Here is an 18,646-nt window from a genome sequence, read left to right as displayed (position 1 = left end):
TAAAGTAAAAGGCTTGTATGTGGTGTGGAAGTTTACGGCACCATTAAGTGGAAATAGTCGAGCAAATTTACATTACTTACTACTGTTCTTTACTTGTGAAGAACATCACATCACATTAATTAGAAAACATTTGTACAGTCATGATGATTTGTGGCAGAATGTATGCAATGTACTTTACATGCTCAGTACAAAAGTTCATTCAGATAAATCGAGCACCACAAAAGTCTGTTAACTTAATTTTGCAAGTCAGAATGTAAAATGTGTAAAAATCTAAAATTGCTTCATTAAAACGTGTCATTAAAATTTTTATTAAACGGAAGCTAAATTTTATCCCAAATCAGTAAAAACTAGCCAAAAAAGAAACTTCAGTTGAAATAGTTGAACAGTGGAGGAGTAAAAGATTACGGCAGTCGGGACCTCTATAAACCGGGACGGACTATAAACGTGAAAACAAAGGACCATAAAACAGACGCTGTGAAGCCCCCTGCTTCAGCTTTTGGGGGTTGTAGTGAGATACAGTAGAGACAGAATTAAGTAATTTCTACTCTGCCCACTGATCCATAACGTTAGAAGACAGCAGCACGTTACTGTAACAGTATTCCTGAGTTTAACAAATGTGTCAAGTAATTGCAGGCTGTCTTGTTAAATTTAACGATTCAACACCTTGTTAAACATGACAAACTGCCACATTTCTGGTGGTCGGGCAGGCTGTGGGCAAAGTGCATCAGTAAAAGGCCATAGTGCTCCATTTTCACAAAGATGAGTGCTGCAGTAAATAATGGAAACATTTCAAATGACAAGGCAGCGACAAAGAAAAATCAAAATCGACCATTTATTTTCTCTTTCTGTCGGGACCAGGTCATCATGACAAACATTTACAAGAGTTCTAACAGGGACAATACTGGAGGGATGATTTGAAATCTCCTTTGTACAAAAGGAACGATTTCAACCTGTACTTCTGTGTTTCACCTACTAATCCAGAGGCACTCTAGTACGCAACACAGCAATCTCTTGTCTAAGATTGAGCAAAATAATATCAACACTAGGCAGAGTGACTGAAACAAAGGAACCATCTTTTCAACACACTATGTTCTGTTGTAGCATGTCCTCCTTAATACATCAGGAGGACCAGAGTACAAAACTATAAAAAGAATTATGTATTTGGGGGCAAAAAATAAATGAATGGAAGTGCAGAATTAAAAATCATTATCTTCCAAGTGCACATCTGAGATTAAACCCAGAGGTGCAACTATCTTCAGCTTTAGCTGTTGACGTGTCATTGAATGTCAACTTCATTGGCAAAAACCACTCGATAAGCTTAGCAGCTGCTGTTATTGGATGAATATTCAGGATGCTCTATAATTTAACTCTGACTTTCTTTTGCGCTGAAGTGCAATCATCAGTCCTTACTCTGGCATCATGTAAATTATAACTATATGGCTTACAAGGTAAACAGGTCCATATAAACTAGAAAGGTACATAGACATCTTTCATTAATCAAAACTATGGTACAGCAATATATGGCAAAAAACTAAAGAGCTAAGTAACTTTATGTAAACAATGGTATACCACTGTACAGCTTATCCTAACATGGTATTTACAGGTCAAGTTCTTTTTCTAGCTAGTTCCCATGTACAGAGGGCAAAATGTAAAGAAATAACACAAGGTGATGACGTACACTGTACGTTAGGCAATTTCAACCATCCCATCTACTTGCAAAGAACTGGATTCAAAGGGAGGAAATCCAACAAACAGCCTTCCTCTTCCTGTTACATGTAGTTATATTATAAAGTCATACATAAGGCAAGAATAGTTAAGGAAGGTGGAGGCATCACATTCTTTGCAAAGGATTACTGATATAATAGATGGGATACAGGTTGATGGTTCTTTGGGGTAAATGCACTTTACGAGAGTTTCATTTGTTTGTCGCATTCAACTAAAACATCAGAGTGCAACAAAGGGGACATGTCTAGTTCTGTCGGAAAAATGTGCAAAATCTGCTCTAAAGCAAAGTGACAGTGTTCCAAATTCTAATGTACAAGGTACAGGGAAATGTACAGGTCGCCACTACAGGCACCAGTGCAGACCCTTATTTCAACATACTGTATATACAAGGCACTAAGGATAATAAGATTCAAGAGCCACACGTCCAGTCTGGTATCAGCCTCCTCAGTCCGGTCGGAGTATAGGATATTTGGGTAAGAATTCTATAAGAATCACCTGCAAAGAGAAGGGGAAAAAAAAAAAACAAAACCCAACAAATGATCTGTCAGGACCACTGCAGGTATTTTAATGTAACTGAATTCAATGGAGCTGCAGCTGTTAACAATAATTAATTAACTGATAGACGTGTGATCATTACAATATAATTTATGAGCTTCCCTGAAGACTTTCTAATGAATGGCATCAACTTCCGATTGTGACAGATTTCTGATAAAGCAATGTTGCATTCTAAAATTGGCAACAGTAATACATTTTTGTAGGAAACCTAATGTCAACTGGATGATATTTTTCACTCATATAATGAGGAGACAACTTTAATAACTTAACTTAAACATTTTAGTTGATTTGTTACAGCCTTTAGTATAAACAGCATTGATAAAGCTTTATGGACATGGTTAAACAATGACAGGAATTTAAGGAGGAAAAGAAGAGATGTTTCAGGGAAATATTCATTCATTCATTATTCATGATCTATTGTACTTCTCTTCAATTTTAAAGAATCTGATAAAACTATCAGATTATATCAAAATATATTTCAGTGTGCACTGCTTCTTAAACTTAAAAAAAAAAAAAAAAACAACAAACAAACATGCCTTTGGATAAGTATGTGCATTTGCTGACAAAGCAATAAGCTGCAGATTAATCAGTAATAGAAATAATCACCAGTTTCAGCACCCCACTTAAGACTGAAGTTGTGCAATAATGCAGAAATTCTCATGCATTTTGTCGTGACAGCTTTAGGGTTACATATACTTACATATTCCATCATATTACTGCTTTCACATTTTCTTTTACTGAGTTTCCAGTGCAGACCCAGCTGAAGAGAGAAGAAAAAGCATAGAGACACACTGAATGAACATCTTTCGCTCTCACACATGCACACCCACGCACACAAAGGAAAAGCTGTCTGAAATCTCCCCTTCAGCGTCAGGTGAATTTGGGAGTAGGGCTGTCTGGTCTCACCAGGGTCAAACGGTGACCAGACACCCTGAAGACCTTCCTTTATGTCTTTGCACAGCTACTCTCTGTAATTTGTTGCTGTGAGACAAAACAAAATTAACACAGCATTTTAGTGCTGACCTCACTGTCCTCACAGACTGGGTGCACCAAATGTGAGCCAAACAGCTTTGAGGGGCTTGTGCTACAATTTAAAGAGTTTTCAGAGCAGATTAATGGTCATAATCCATCATGATAATACTCAACTTTGACTGCACACTGACACAGACAATTAAGCACTTTCACACAGGTGCTAATTTGCAATTTGTTGTCTTCCTTACCTTGTGGTATAAGCGGTTATTTTCCCACTCTAACAACTTCTGAATAGACCGTCTTGTCTGTTGGAACAAGTAACAATTGCATGTACATTACCTAAGCAGCACAATTCTTGTTACTCAATCTTACACTTTTACACATAATGGAAAACAGCCACCATGTTAGAATTTATGGACTGGACTCCCAATTTACCAGCTAGTAATTTCCACTTTGTTGTCAGTAACTCTGAGTGGTAATACCACCTTTAAAATGACACACCCTTAAGCTGGGTAGGAGAGGAGATGTGCAGTTCAATGTGTCATTTCTACACAGAGCCACTAATTGAAGACAGGTTGTCATTACCCTCTCCACTTGGACCAATACAGCTAAATTGCTAAAACGGCCCCTGAGTAATGAGTGCTGATCTAAGGGAGAGTTAAAATGTCCAACTTGTGTCACAGTAGGTCTGGGACTTACTCTCTTGTTGAGGCAGATAACAGGCCATAGACTGCAGCCTACTGTACAGCAACAACACAAGCAGCCGCAAAGAAGCCACTTCACATTCACAGGCAAGTTCTTCTTCAAACAAGCATTCACCCTGCTGATGCTGGTTTTGAATTCCTCTGGTGCTACCTAGAAGGAAAAAAAAAAGCATGCGAGAATAACTAATCTGTGAACCAAAATATACTACTCCAAGAGGGTCTTTTGAGAATAGATTCAAAGTATTAGGCAAAAAGCTTTGGCCAACAGGGATACAACTATTCAAATCAGTTGTTGATGCTAGCATAAGATTCCTAACTGTTTTAAAGAAACCTGTGCACAAAGATCAAAGGGCTTGAGAAAACCAACAGGTAGATATTTGCAGATGTTTTCCAGAGATGAGATGACATCTCTAACTAGTAAGGCTCTGACTTGCTAACCAAACTCTAGACTGTTCAAGGCAAGGACAGACTCAAAGCAGAGATAAGCAGTGCCTGTGGCAGCGCCGGCCAAACAACTTGAATGGATGCTCATTCCTGGCTGAGTCTGTACGCCATAAAACAGGGGTCGTAATCTTTTATGACAGGATGCAAAGGTCTCTTTGCAAACAGCCAAAGACCTCAGAATAAAGCCCAGCAGGGCCTGATCTGCACCCTTCAATCATCATAATTGTGACCTCATCCATCACGTCACCCTGGGTCACAATACTGAAGGTACTTTTTATTGCCCCACACTTCCCTCGGCCTGCTCTTACCCCTGCAGCCTTTTTGTGTTTCTGCGTCTGACCCAGGAAGCTTTCCTTTCTTGTCTGCGGCAAAGTCTTCATTTCATTATTTTATCACCTGGAGTTGGACCCTCCAAAACACTGGAATCCCCGTCAACTGAGCCCCATAGATGGCTTACTCATTTACAGACCTGGACAGCAGCACATTCAGACTCTTTTCTATGCACTGTGGTGCGTTAGTTGAAATGCATCACCATCACATCAAAACAACTTGGAGAGAACTGAATGGGGTTTTGGAACCCTATTTGGGGAAGTTGGAGCTGTTAAATACCCAAAAGAACAATAGAATCACTGTGGTTGTAATTACTTAATTCTTCCCACTTGGAATTGAACAGAAAGCAGCACCAAAGACTAAAATGTAAGAAAACCAAAAAGCAACTGTACCTTTCCCGTGAGAACAGAAGGAAATTCTGTGTCAAATCTATTGCTCAGTCCAAACCTGAGAAAAGAAGAACAATAAATAATAAATGAATAAATAAAATATGCTCACTGATTAACTTGTAAAAACTCTACGAGCTAAATCAATCTATAGGCAGAGCAGAAAAATGCTCTTTCTCAAATGATTTATTTAGCAGAGTTCTTTTTATGAGGAGAGGGACATTAAAACACACTCAACTACAGAAAAATGGCACCGTTCAACAAGAATAATTAATCAGAACGTCACTTCAGACATTCAGAAAATTGTAATTATCAACATATTATAACTTGGAACATGTTTTTTTTTTTTTTTAATCAAATTTTAAGCCACGTTTTGTTGTTCTACTGTGGAAACGAGCCACTCCAGACTTCATGTGACATTCACATGGAAATTGTGTGATCACTCTCAGTAATTAAATTATTGGGCATATTATCCTCACAGTTTTAGGATCCACTTATCAAATTGCAGTTGAATCTCAGTTGAGATGAGCCATGCCACCACAGTTTACCTGCAGTATTCTGCAAATGCTTCAGAAACTTTAGATGTTACGATTCTTATCCATCCCATATCTATCTGTCTACGGTATTACTCCTCACTTTACCTTCACAGCCTTCAAGTTTTGCACATTACTGTAATTACACACATTCCCATATTGGATACTAGTATACAATTGAGAAGGGGAACAAGTTAATTTTTCATCATAAATCAACCATCATAAATTAACCTTCACTACTTATATATATATATATATATATATATATATAACTTGACAGGCAGAGTTCAGAAATAATAATACTACTGTGATCAGTAACAAATGCTACTGTGCAACTCTCACTCTCATCTTACTGGCAGCCAAATGCAGGCTGACAAAGAAAGCAAAGAAAATTGTGACATCTAGTCAGATTAATGTTGTGGTAAAAGTCAGTGAAGATCTGGCATTGATGAATGGGATTAATCTTCTTAGGTCTACATTTCTTTTGAATAGACTAGTAAATTAAATCAACTGGGGGGATGGCATTCTTATAAAACCTCCCATACTAGGGCTGCAACATAAAGTAATTTAATTGAACAATCAATAAATTAAAAACCACTGATCCTTGATTTATTGTCAGTAATTTTAATAATGAGCAATTTTCCTCAAATGCGAACATTTAATTCCTTGGATTTTCACATTTGATGTAAAACTTTATATCTTCAGGGTTTGATAAAAAGGAGCAATCTGAACACTGAAATCTTAATGGGCTGTGGGTTAATAATGATGAACTTGGAATTAAAAAGTCTTTGCTATTGAATTCATTGCTGTGATAGAACTATTTAAAACCTTTATGTAATTAAAACAATGAATACACTGATGTAAATATATATATATATATATATATATATATATATATATATATATATATATATATATATATATATATATATATATAAAACTTAAAAGTACATGAAAAATATTTGCAAAATTTTATGAAAGTATCAAAAGTAAGAGCACTTGGCCCTGAATAACTCATATATTGTCATGTACATTATTGGATTGTTAACTTGAGTGTGTCAAAGTAGAATTTAACAACTTTGAGTCCTTGATGGAGGGCTCGTTTTGACCAGAGTATATCCAGCTGTCTTATTGGAAATAGAATACATTGAATAGTGTTAACTCTTGTAGCCGTGCCATAGGCTGTTAATCTAGATGACCTAATCCAAGAGGTGTGGAGGAAAACTCCCATCCTAAACCTGTAATGAGAGTTAGGCACATCTGGAAAACCTTACCTAGATATCACAAACATTTTCATTATCGCTTCAGTCAATTAAATGTCACCAAACACCGAAGGTCGAACAAGATGCATTACAGATACATGGATACTCTTTCCGTAGACACTGTAGCAGAGTTTCCTTCTCTAACGTTGGTCTGAAACAGTTAATCGACTGTGAATGCAGCTGCTGATTAATCATCAGCCGATGAATTAACCGATCTGACGTTTTCAGCCCGACGAGCCCAGCTGTCAGACAGATGTTGAGGGGCCCAGGGAGCGGCATGTTCCCCTATCAAACATCTGGACTGGAGACGATGGAGCAGCAAAAATGAGAGGACAGACCCGTCAGAGGTGAACTTCAGCACAGCAGAGGAGCAAACGAAGTCGGCTGCTGTCTGCCACAGTTCAACAATGTCCGCGTCTGAGTGTGAAACACGGGTCTGCTCGGCGTTAGCCCTCAGTCCGACTGTGTATCACCCACAAACACGTCCGCTCGTCCCCAGCTTGCTGGACAACAATATTTATGGTCACCGTGGGGACAAAGAGCCGTTAGAACCGTTAGCCCGAATGGTAACAGAACGGCCTGTGTCCGTGACAACATATGGCTAACCGTCAACTGTTGTGATTTGCGTTAGCTCGGCAGCTAGCATCAGCTTAGCAGGCTAAAGGAAAACAAAGCGGACAGACGGACAGACAGCGACGACAAACACGACTCTGCTTACACTGTGATGTGTCCGGCCCCTCGCATAACCACAGGCTCCGGACAGTATCTGGGCAAGTGCTCCTCGCTCACTACGTGCTCATCCTCTTCGTCTTCAATCTCATAAATGGTATCAAAATCCGCCATGTTGGGTAGTAAGACGCTCATGACGTCTCCAACGAGGCCGCGCACGGACGACCGAACGGGAGCGCGGAGCCGGCGTCTGTCGGGAGCGACCGTCGCCCCGGTGTGTTCATCAGCTGGGAGAATCTGACAAAAACTGCCTGATCATTCAAGTCAAGCCATCCTGACCCAAACATTAGGATCTGCCGTTGTACTTTAAGACAGGCCCAACTGGGGCAAACCAAGAAGACCACCTGTGCGTCAGTGAAACACACCATGAACCTACATTTGGCAGCACAAACAGCATACAGTATACAGTTTGTGTTCCATTTTTATTATGTTATCACAGAAACAGATCCTGGACTACAGCCGGCTGGCTTTACAATCAAGTTTCCATAGCCTGAAAAAGTCAGAGAGAAAAGACTGCAAACTAAGGTTTAACATACTTTATTTAACATACTTCACTCTTGATGCTTCGGGAAAGAGGCCAAGATCTATTTAATTTAAGAGTTTGAATTATGTTGAATCCTTGAATTAGGTCTGGCTGTAATGACGTGTCTGGAAAATGATTTGAAGCTGCGCACGTGTGTGTGTCGTTAGTTATAATTCCAGGAAAATACAACTAAGGAATTAGCAACTGTAGAAACGTATTATTTGCTTATAAATATTCCTCTGACTTGGCCATCTTGGAGTGTTCTGTTTCTTTCTTTCTTTCTTTTTTTTTTGTATTTAAGATGCTAGAAAAATATTTTAAATACAAAACCCTTGACCTAACCCAAATTCTTCAACACCAGAAATTAACATGAAGAAAAAAATGACAGGTGTACTGAAAAAAAAACGATTTTATTTACATTATGAAAATTGGCATCAAACGACCGCCCTTGTACCATCATACCAGCTGCTCTGTTTTATTAAAACGGGTACGTTTGTGCTAAAAAACGTGTGAAAATGATTTGTCAAATCAAATCACCCTTTTTTTTCCAGTGTGTCATGAGCTACATATAATCCAGACTAAAACCCTCTTTAAAGGTCCCTGAATTCTCCTTTTATTCACAAACACATACACTCCATCACATACAAAAAGGATATTTATAATCTTATTAACTCAAACAATTTAAAGCTTTTAAGTTTGAAACACGTCGATTTTTTCGTTTTTTTAAATCCCCAAGTTATTAGAACTATTCTATAAAAAGCAATATATCAAGAGCCTCCAGCATTTCGTTGCTACGAATCAAAAATGTTTATCCACAGCTTTGTGCCTCAGGACGTGCGTTCAGGTGTCCTGTCAGCGTGTCGGAGTGCTCAGTTATGTTACATGGTCCAGAGGGTCAGCTGTTTTACTGAGTCACAGTCACTTGCTGTATATTCCTGATAGATGGCAAGGTGTTCATTCCCTGAGGAGGGTACAGAGAACCGTGGATGTCTGTTGGACTGAGGGACCCTGGCACGGGCAGAGGGCTCACTGAGCCCGGGTCACTGTGCACAGACCCCCCGCTGCCGTCAGACTGACCCATCTTCTTCTTGATCAGTTTCCTTTCTTTGGCTCTGCGGTTCTGAAACCAGATTTTCACCTGAAAAGCCACAAAGAAAAATTCAGTTCAATGCAAAATTTGCCGGTTATCCGCCACCTCATACGAAATCAATCATTATCCTTGGACCTATAAATAGACAAAAACTAGACTACACATGAAAATAATTATTGACAAAGTAGTGCTTTATGGTCTCCATGCCAGTAAAATACATATAATAGACCACATATGATAAAGCAGAAAATTATGAGCCAATAGGTAAACTATTAAGTTAAATAAATTGAGAAGAAAAAAAGTTTTAATATAGATAGAACAGAAGAAGTCTAGTAGCTTATGAATTATAAATGATAAATATAGCGTAGGTCTATCACAACTAATTCGGTTTTAATAATTAATTTGATACATTTAGAAATACTAGTAAATATAATTCCTGTGTATACAGGCTATCAGTGGAAAATATAAATTGTAATGAAACTTAAGGAAAATTCTTAACGATATATTCTTATACAGTTTTCTTTGTGAAGTTTTAATCGTCATGGAATAATTTCTTAGTACATAAAGTAAGACAAATCATTACACCGGGGAGATTAATGCCATATTTCAGTGTTGGCGATTACTGACGGCCACAGTTTGTATTTATTGTTAGACATATGAAAACAAGCCAAATGCGAAATGTTCACACAGCTTTAAGTTTAAGTGTCATTTATGCATGGCATCTGTCAGCGATTAAAATTCATACCTGTCTCTCCGACAGACCGAGGTTGACAGCCAGTTCAGATTTCCTCCTGATGGTGATGTATCTGTTGAAATGAAACTCCTTCTCCAGCTCCAGTCTCTGATGGTCTGTATAAACTACCCTGTATTTCTCCTTCGTTCTCGTTTTACCTGTGAGAGTGAAAACAATGCTTAAAGGTAGCTGTTTATCCGTTTTCAGTATCACCAGCCAGCAGCTGAGTGGCTGAACTGGAAGATTTCCAGAGAGGAGGCTGCATGCCAGGACCGGCCTATCTGCAGATAGCATCTTTATTAGCTGTGTCTCAAATCCACATCTCTTTGCTTCGCCATACATACACAAATTGGGCTTTTTGATCTTGCTTTGATGGCAACTGTGGAAGAGCGAATTTCAAAGAGCCACGATCCAGATCCTCCTCCGACAAGTTAGAAAGAAACCGAGGAGCTGAAAAATGACTCTGTGCATTATTCTACATTAAACACCTCCTGACGACATGCAGGCTAAACTACACATGTTCTGCCTGTTTTACAATTTTACAAGCTTGTGCGAGAGTGCAAGGGGAGAGTTTATATTGAAAAACATGCATAAATAAACAAAATAAGAAGCAGCCAGGGACGCTCATAATATATTATTTATATACTATAAACTATAACTGGGTAATATTGGCTGTGAAACAGGCTGTTAAGGCCCAAAGTTTGTTTAACTCCAAGTCTGAGACGTGAGCTGTGAGAAACCACACTCTTTCCGGCAATATAAATCTCGGAGAGGAAGAGAGTTTGGTGCATATCAAAGTGAGGAGGTGTTGAAAGAAAAGGCCACCGCCTGGATATGACGGATAACACTCAAAACACCAAACAATGTGACAGGAAAGTCGACCTCACATCTCCAGGAATAATGACATTAACATCACAACTGGGCCTGGCGCCGAGTCCTCACATGTTTTTTTTTTTTTTTTTTTTTTGGGGGGGGGGGTGGAATTTCTACCGCAAGAGAGATCAGAAATACACAGAGCTGGAAGACCCCAGTCCATCTTAGCCATCAAAATCTGAAACCTAAATAACGTCTGGACACATTTTCGTTAGCGTTTATTAATTTGCTTTTATTTTAATGTGTTCGGCCCAACGACCTTCTTTTTCTCATTTTATTATCAAGCACGAAAATAGTCCCACATAGGCCAACTGTCACCAGCTGGCCTATGTGGGATCGGTGACCTGCCCCTTCGGTTTCTAACGAAGTCTTAGGCCTTTCGTTTTCTACATTTCTCCAATATTTGCCCAAGTTTGATCTGTTATTCTTCTGTGCTTTTCGAGTTATCAAATCCGGTCATACATTTAATTTTAAGTTAAACGGATCTTCAGAGAAGGGTTAGGGCTGGGGGTTGAAACGAGCTTACTTAAACTTATTTTCAAGCCTTCATATTTTTTGTGTCAGTAGATTGACTGGCCTCGCCGTTCAGCAGGACGAACTCACCTGTAGAAGATGATTGCGCGGTTTTACTCATCCACTGGTATGAATTGCGTCTTTCTCTGTCAGGAGAAAGTTGTGCAACATTAACGTTCTCCGGCGGCGGCTGCAACACCGCAGATCCTGGAGGATGCATGTGAGTGTACTCAGAGGAGCAGTAAGGAACCTGTCCGGGAGAGGAGTTGTTCATAGGTGTAGGAATTGTATTAGGTGGTCCCAGGCTATAAGCACCCCAGTCCTCCCGTGGGGCGCTATATGTAGGTCCCCAACTCCCCGCAGACTGTGTGTGCGTATCCATGTTTGGCACATGATGGTATCCAGTAAAGTCTGGGTACTGTGGTGTCGAAACAAAGTTCTGTGGAGGCAGGTTGATGCTTGATCTTCTCACAGGCCCTTGGTGATACATGCCGCTTTCTTTATCCAGTAGGTATCCAACATACATGATTTGTAAAAAAAAAAAAACAGCAATAAAACACAGCAAAAACAGCAAAGGCGAAGATTTGTCCCGTTTTAAGGCGACATTGCTGCCTTGAAACTGTTAACGAAAAAAAAAAAAAAAACCCCAATCCTGCTTTTTATAGTCCAGAGGTTCCCCCAAGTGTGAAATACGATGTAGTTCCAGTCTGTCTGCAGCCTCACATGATGTGGCTCTGTTGACAAGATGGTCAACGTATACTAAGGACTCTCTGACGTCAGCCAACTCCTCAACTCTGGAGGATTTGCATCCAAATGAGAGTGGCCGGTGCTGCAGGCCCAGCTGTGCCCCTGCGCCTGTCCTGTAAAGCGCGTCATCCCTTGACAGTCGACCTATCCTAAACCTAAGAGCGCCTCTCCATGAATATATTAACGTGGCGACCTATCAGCTGCACACGCTGCCGGAGCCGGCACAGAGCCCGCGTGCACAGACTCAGTGAAGACGGCCTGCGCGCAATTACGCACAGATGTGATTTGTTATACACAAGTTTATTCACTTTTCCGTGACACTTCCTTTAGGTTGAGTCTGTAGCACAGTGTGATTTTTGGATCAATGAAGATCGACCATTTATTTTATTTTATTTATTTATTTATATTTTTTTTTATTTCAGCAGTTACCAACCACGCTTCACACCGTACCCCGTTTTATCTGAGATATTCATTTGCAAACGAGGTGCAAAGTATGAGAGACTTTTCCCGGCCGGACCTTTAGTATTCCGTGTTCACACCTCAAGGTCGCACTTCACAGCTAATTCCGGTTACAAGGAAACTCCAGTGACCCCCCTCCCTGTGACAAACAGCGGCCTGCGACACATCAGTCACCGATGTCTCCTGCAATCTACAGTCAAATGATCTCCCTTTTTTTCCTGCTTACTTTTCATGTCAGAAGTGTCGTGAAATTATTTTGAAAACACATTTGGACTCATTCTTTGAAGTTTACACTGGACTATTAAACCATTAGGCTCAAATCTGAGCTGTAATCTGAGTGTGCTGCTCTTCATTAGTTGGATAATATTTTAAATTCCAATACACAATTTAAAGCATCTTATAGTTTTTATTATTCTGACTTCTTAATGTTGTCTTGGAGGTGTCAGATGGCTCATTTAGCAGATCTGTCTAACTGGCTTCTTCCAAAACCGTCATACAAAGTCATAAATGCTGATGGATCTTGTCTCTGACTCGTCTTTTTATCGACCAGGAAATATTTATGAGACAATGTAATGATGGAGGTGACCTTTGACAGCCCAAGGTCAGTTTAAATGATTTGTATATGATCCAGCGTCTTGGCTGGCCTGAAAAGAGAGAGAGACTTCACAAGGGGCCCAGCTCTACCATCACCAATATGTTTGAAGACAATTTTTTGTCTCAGGAAAATATAAACAGTTTCCTCTCCAAGAAATTGACATTTTTATTAAGTGTACAGTCAGAATTTTTAGAACTATTATTGAATTCCTTCCTGAGACATTAGACGATTTTCACTTTGTTTCTTTTATAACATTGGTGAGTTTTTCTTTCATCCTCTTTAGACTTGATTTAGTCTCTACACTATGTTGACACTGAGGTGAACTCCTGATCTTTGGACAGCTGAGCCAAACTCACCTTTGCCCTCTTGTGCACTCCTACAAAACTACAGCTGCTGCAAGCTGCTGACCGATGAAACTGTGAGACCAATCACACCGATGGACCTCAAGAGGGCAGCCTCTACCTACAAACATGATGCACTCCACAGTAATTTAAACCATATAGCATGCATGACACAAGCTAACACGGTGACTAGCTATAAGAAGTATAATAATGTCTTAAATCATTTTCAAATTTAATTGGCAATTCAACTCTTTTTAAGATATCCTTAAAAAAACCTGAATTATGTTCAATCCTCAGATTTATTTTTAGGGTCTCATAAACAAAAGGAAAGGGAATCATGTACGTTATCATGAAAGGCATTGCTTGTCTTTGTAGAAACAGCCATTGTGCCACTTATATTTCATTACTAAGGACATTTTTCTTGCATTAATACCTTTCTCATTTGCCTTACAATAAGGCAAATGACGACCTTAACACGCATTAACAAGGTGATTTGTGTTGTAAGAAATGTATCCGCTGTTGTGCGAGCAGTATAATGCTTGTGATGAGTGCAACTGAGAGAAAGTGTAATAGTGAAATGTGTGAAGAGGAGGGCTTTGAGGACGGCCACATTTGTTGCCTTAAACATCATGATTCTGTCCGTACTGAGTTACCAGCGGTTTGTATGTGTGTATGGCCTCTTTTTCATTTCACAACGATCCCCTCCATGTGTCGTTTCCTTCTTTGAATGCTCTATTTCAGATTGTTCTTGTAAAATCTGTATGAGTAATATTTCACTGGAAGAGGAAGCTTGAGTATTTAACATGACTGAGCAATGGATGAAATGACTGATCACAAGGTAATATTACAAGACTGACTCTTCCAGACTTTTGCCTTTAAATGTCTAAAGCAGATGAGTGTGATCTGATTGCAGGGTAACAACAGAAAATATGGTCATGTTAGGTCTTGTGTTATATCATTTTCAGAGCATCCAGAGTACGGTCAGTGTCACAGGAACAAATGTCGTCTTAAATCACAGATGAAGTTTTACTGTAATCACAATATCAAGGTCATACCAGCTTTGTAAATGTATTTTTTATTTACTATCAAGTTCTCTATTGTTTTCATGTCCAGTTCATAATCACCTCTTTGGTATTTATGACTATCAGAAAAATTGACCAGAATGTTTTGGAGGGCCATCTTGGGTCCTCTGGCTCAGACACAACAGCATCATGATACCAAGCCAGCAGTCCCAGTAATACATCAAACAGACATCACGGGTCATCCCATGGCTCTCTGCAAGTCTCTGCAGGATGTGCTCCCTGGGGTCACTGATCCATCCACCATAGTGCACTTGACCTCCCACAGTTTTTCAGACTATGAGTGAGTCTGATCTTATAAGTTCTCGCAGGAGGTGAAGGCCCGAACCTTCACTGAAACTGATGCGAGTGATCGATTTTGTCACGCTGTGTTACAAGATAGCGGCGTGAAGTGCGTCCGTGTTTAACAAATGTGCAACACGCAAACAAATTTGTCAAATAACTCAAATTCCCTGTTTGAATCAACAACATAAAAATGTCACCTCTTTTCCTGAGCTCAGCATAGTGTACATGCAGTGCCAAGAATTCAGTTTATTGCATAACCTCACCGATGCTATTCAAGTTGCCACAGTGCTCAGCGGGAAAGGAGGCAAAACAGGACCATCTGCTACTATTTTTAGAGAAGCTGCCTGCATGGCTGAGACACAAGCAGCTCCAGTCCTTGATTCGTCATCTGTAATGTAAAACACATGTAAAAGCAGGATGCAGCAAACACGAGTCATGTATAAGTATTTTTATTCATTTATTCAGGATATGACAGAAATAGATGTTGGCAAGTTTGTGAAAAATGTTTGCGTGAAGAAACTGTTATTGCTTTGCTGGAAAGACAACATTTCTTGCATCCTTTTTTGTTTAAAAGGGGGTAGTGTGGGAATAGATGATCGTTGTGCAAAGGCTCAATATGAAGTAAAATGGATGGAATATTTACACAGGACGCTACCTTTTTATTCTGATTTAAACCTCACCAACACACAGGCTACAGGTTTGCAAGTAAGATTTAAAAAGAAAGGAAGACCTAAAAATGAACTCCGATGCACTTCTGCTTGGCCAAACAAACAATGGAAGCTCAAAAATGACTTAAGCCACATACCGAAGATCAGATAAGGCCGGAGCGCCAGATATTTGTGAAAGGCTGGTGGTGACAAACAGGAGGTGAACAGGAGTGACTGATATCCAAAAGACTGGTGATATACATTTGAGCTCAGCAGAAGCTGGCACGGAGCAGCAGGGTGGTGGACAGAAGCCCGGCAGTGACAAAAAGGCCGCAGAAAGGCATTAACACACAAAAAACATGCATGTGAGCTCCAAAATAAGCCCACCATAGCCACATTAATTAGACCGCTGTGGTCGCAGCAGTTTTCCCAGGCCTTCCTGGTGTATGAGAGCTCTATACATCCTTTACCCCCCACCAGAGAGGCAAACAATGAGGGCAAGGGAGTGAGCTGGTTTGACTGCCCTCATGCCTTTGAATTAATAAATCTAAAACCTCCTGAGGGTGGAGGGTTGTCATAGGTTGGTGTTCTCTGGACACCGATTAAAGTTAGTAAAAGCATTGATTAGATATATTCTGGCCCTGAACTAAACGGGGGGGGGGGGGGGGGGGCAGCCTTCAGCTGATCTCTATTTGTTATAAGCAAACAACAGGGAGACCAGCAATACAAACCTTCTGATGTTTATGAAGAAAACGTTTTGAAAAGATCCAGTAAATGATCCTGCTGATGGTCAGCATATGGTTTGGTAAAGTATAATCTAATGATACACTTTAGTTTAGTCACACCAGCTGCATAGCTAAGAGGATGGAGATGTCAACTCTTCATTTTTGGGTTTTTGTTGGTGGGGGCGAGGTTGGACAGATGTACAGTTCCACCCTATCCTAAATTCAAGTGACATTCCATTGGTGATATCCTGACTTTTCCTCTGGCACCATCACAAGGTTGACATTTAATATCTATTATGTGGAGACAACATTATTAATGACCAAATGTCTGTAAAACAATGACATTAATTTAAATACTGATTCGCCTATATGAAATTACTAATATACAAAAGGAAATGTACAAATATTTTGTTATTTGACATTGAAAGCGTAGTCTGCTGTGCGAACATGCCCTCATTCAGCACCACCATTATTTCTGACACACAAACAGTATGTTTTCCCTCAGATCTGCTACTGAGACTCCGTATGGAGTTGTTATTAGCTGTGCGGATGGACGACCTGACCTCTTACTTCGGTGGACTTCAGTCATTCACTTGGGACAGTATCCAGTTCATTGTTCTCCATTTAGGTGAGAGGTGTGGCTGTGGCCACCATTCACCTTCTGGGGTAGGCATCTGGGAATAACACTGTGCGACCCTTGGTATGAGAGCAGGGGTTGAAATGTTCAGTCAGGAGTCTCAAATCAGTGTATTTCAGGCAATCAAGTTGCACAGATTCAGATGGGTTCTGGTGGTTTCTTGTTCCCTGAATTCATGAACCAGTTCAGTGATTAATGGTGTGTTTTGCAGCTCTGTTTGTGTTGGGAAGAGGCTGTGGAAGTGAAGTAAAGGAAGTGGGGGTTCTCATAAAATGCAATTGTAAAATGAGGGAAATGCACAGTGAGGGGCTTTTTTTTCAGTATCATACCATCTCAAATTGTAAAAGGCTTTGCAAATGGAGGGAGCTGTAGTTTGTAATCTGTCATTTGGGGCACTGGCCCGGATGAGAGCTGGAGCAGGTTTGCTAGTTGCTCAGAGGTTTGATGGTCTCAGGCTGCTTCGTCGTGTGTTGTGACTGTGTCTATGAACAAACCTCATGTTTTTTGACACCACTGGTGAGAGATTTATGCTCCTTTGCCCATGATCATAGAACAATGATGGGAAGTTATCTTGGTCATACTTTACAGTAGGTAATTCTCAGGGGTGCCTATTTCTCACCTGCTGGTTTTCTGTTAGATTCAAACATTCATACTTTTGATCATTTGTGCACCAGCATGTTTTGCCTTCTATAAAAACACGATTAAATCCTCATGACTGAAGAGAATGGCGAAGAATACCAGATGCAACAGAGCAATTTTTGTTTCTAGATCAGCCAGATGTAACTGTGCCAAACTTCCTTTAATATGTCCTTAAATATTTTCAGATATTTTTTCTTCAAAAAAGAAGAAAAAATTAGAACAGAGGATAAACTCTTGATCTGCCCTGCCATAAGTGATAAAAATGTTGGTCCATTGACTGCATGCTATCTTTCATGTGAAGAAATGCTTATTTTACACAGATCTTCAACAATTTTTAAGAAATCTTTGACTGTAATGAAGCAATCATTGAGGAAAGTCTCTGCCTTTCTGAAATCAATGGCAATATTGTATTCAGGTCCAGGAAAGGATATGACCAGTCCTCATACTTCTGCCTTATGGAAAAATTCTATGTGTAGGTATGTAGGTATGTATGTGTCCAGATCCTCAAGCATGTTTGTTAGCAAAAAAAAAAAAAAAAAGATTACTGTCATGACTACCCACCCCTCTAACATCCTTCCCTTTTTTGTTTGTATCTCATATTCTGGAAACAGTCCACCTCAGAGATCGTTGATCTGTTTGGATGTTATGGTGGGTGCTCACCTTACTGTAAACACAGTAAATCCTGTGACGCCAAGTAGAGACAGTCAAGGGCCAGACCTGTCCTTTGGCGTGCGTTCCCCTTAGACACACCCAGTGCCGGTAACCAGGGGCACTGTGCTCCCATAGGAAGCACTATGTGTGGCGTCCTCCGGTCCTGACCAGGATGATTAACAGTTCCTTCCTTTCCCACTTGGAGGGGCATTGTCCCAGTGAACAGACAGGCTGCCGACACTGCGTCCTGCGGTCTCTCACTGCACAGGGAGGGGCGATGGGGCCAAGCAGTGATGGCACAGTCCAAACTAATGACATGTTTTCAGTCAAACTTCAAAATTTAAATGGATTAATCAAGAAGCATTTGTTATGAGTCAACAGGGTTATAGTTGATCATGGCCTGAAGCCTCTGCTCTTACATGCTTGTGTCAGTGTCTCCTGACGGGCTGAGGGGGTTGCAGGCTGACTG

General features: G+C 40.1%; 2 protein-coding genes across 2 annotated transcripts; both read right to left on the bottom strand.

The window, feature by feature from the left end:
* Positions 1-818: 818 nt before the first annotated feature.
* On the bottom strand, positions 819-7,775 carry chic1 (cysteine-rich hydrophobic domain 1). Its single transcript, XM_029511816.1, has 6 exons — positions 7,630-7,775; positions 5,123-5,177; positions 3,952-4,107; positions 3,501-3,557; positions 2,981-3,040; positions 819-2,220 (listed from the first exon to the last, which is right to left on the bottom strand). The coding sequence occupies exons 1-6, from the start codon at positions 7,773-7,775 to the stop codon at positions 2,170-2,172; spliced, it is 525 nt and encodes a 174-aa protein (XP_029367676.1). The 3' UTR covers positions 819-2,169.
* A 1,292-nt stretch (positions 7,776-9,067) lies between these two features.
* On the bottom strand, positions 9,068-11,898 carry cdx4 (caudal type homeobox 4). Its single transcript, XM_029511815.1, has 3 exons — positions 11,463-11,898; positions 9,999-10,144; positions 9,068-9,301 (listed from the first exon to the last, which is right to left on the bottom strand). Exons 1-3 carry the CDS (start codon positions 11,896-11,898, stop codon positions 9,068-9,070), a joined length of 816 nt encoding a protein of 271 aa, XP_029367675.1.
* Positions 11,899-18,646: the final 6,748 nt, after the last annotated feature.

This window comes from Echeneis naucrates, chromosome 10 (genome assembly GCF_900963305.1).
Source record: "Echeneis naucrates chromosome 10, fEcheNa1.1, whole genome shotgun sequence".
NCBI classification, from domain to species: Eukaryota; Metazoa; Chordata; class Actinopteri; order Carangiformes; family Echeneidae; genus Echeneis; species Echeneis naucrates.
Note: the sequence above shows the minus strand (reverse complement) of the source record. Positions and strands in the feature narration are given on the sequence as shown.

Excerpts from the sequence above, each read along its gene's own strand:
- cdx4 (XM_029511815.1), bottom strand. The coding sequence starts at position 11,898 with ATGTATGTTGGATACCTACTGGATAAAGAAAGCGGCATGTATCACCAA. Across the intron at positions 10,145-11,462 it reads CGCGCAATCATCTTCTACAG|GTAAAACGAGAACGAAGGAG; the intron begins GTGAGTTCGTCC and ends TCACTCTCACAG. Across the intron at positions 9,302-9,998 it reads TCGGTCTGTCGGAGAGACAG|GTGAAAATCTGGTTTCAGAA; the intron begins GTATGAATTTTA and ends GTGGCTTTTCAG.
- chic1 (XM_029511816.1), bottom strand. The coding sequence starts at position 7,775 with ATGAGCGTCTTACTACCCAACATGGCGGATTTTGATACCATTTATGAG. Across the intron at positions 5,178-7,629 it reads GGGGCCGGACACATCACAGT|GTTTGGACTGAGCAATAGAT; the intron begins GTAAGCAGAGTC and ends TTCTTTTCTCAG. Across the intron at positions 4,108-5,122 it reads CTTCTGTTCTCACGGGAAAG|GTAGCACCAGAGGAATTCAA; the intron begins GTACAGTTGCTT and ends TTTTCCTTCTAG.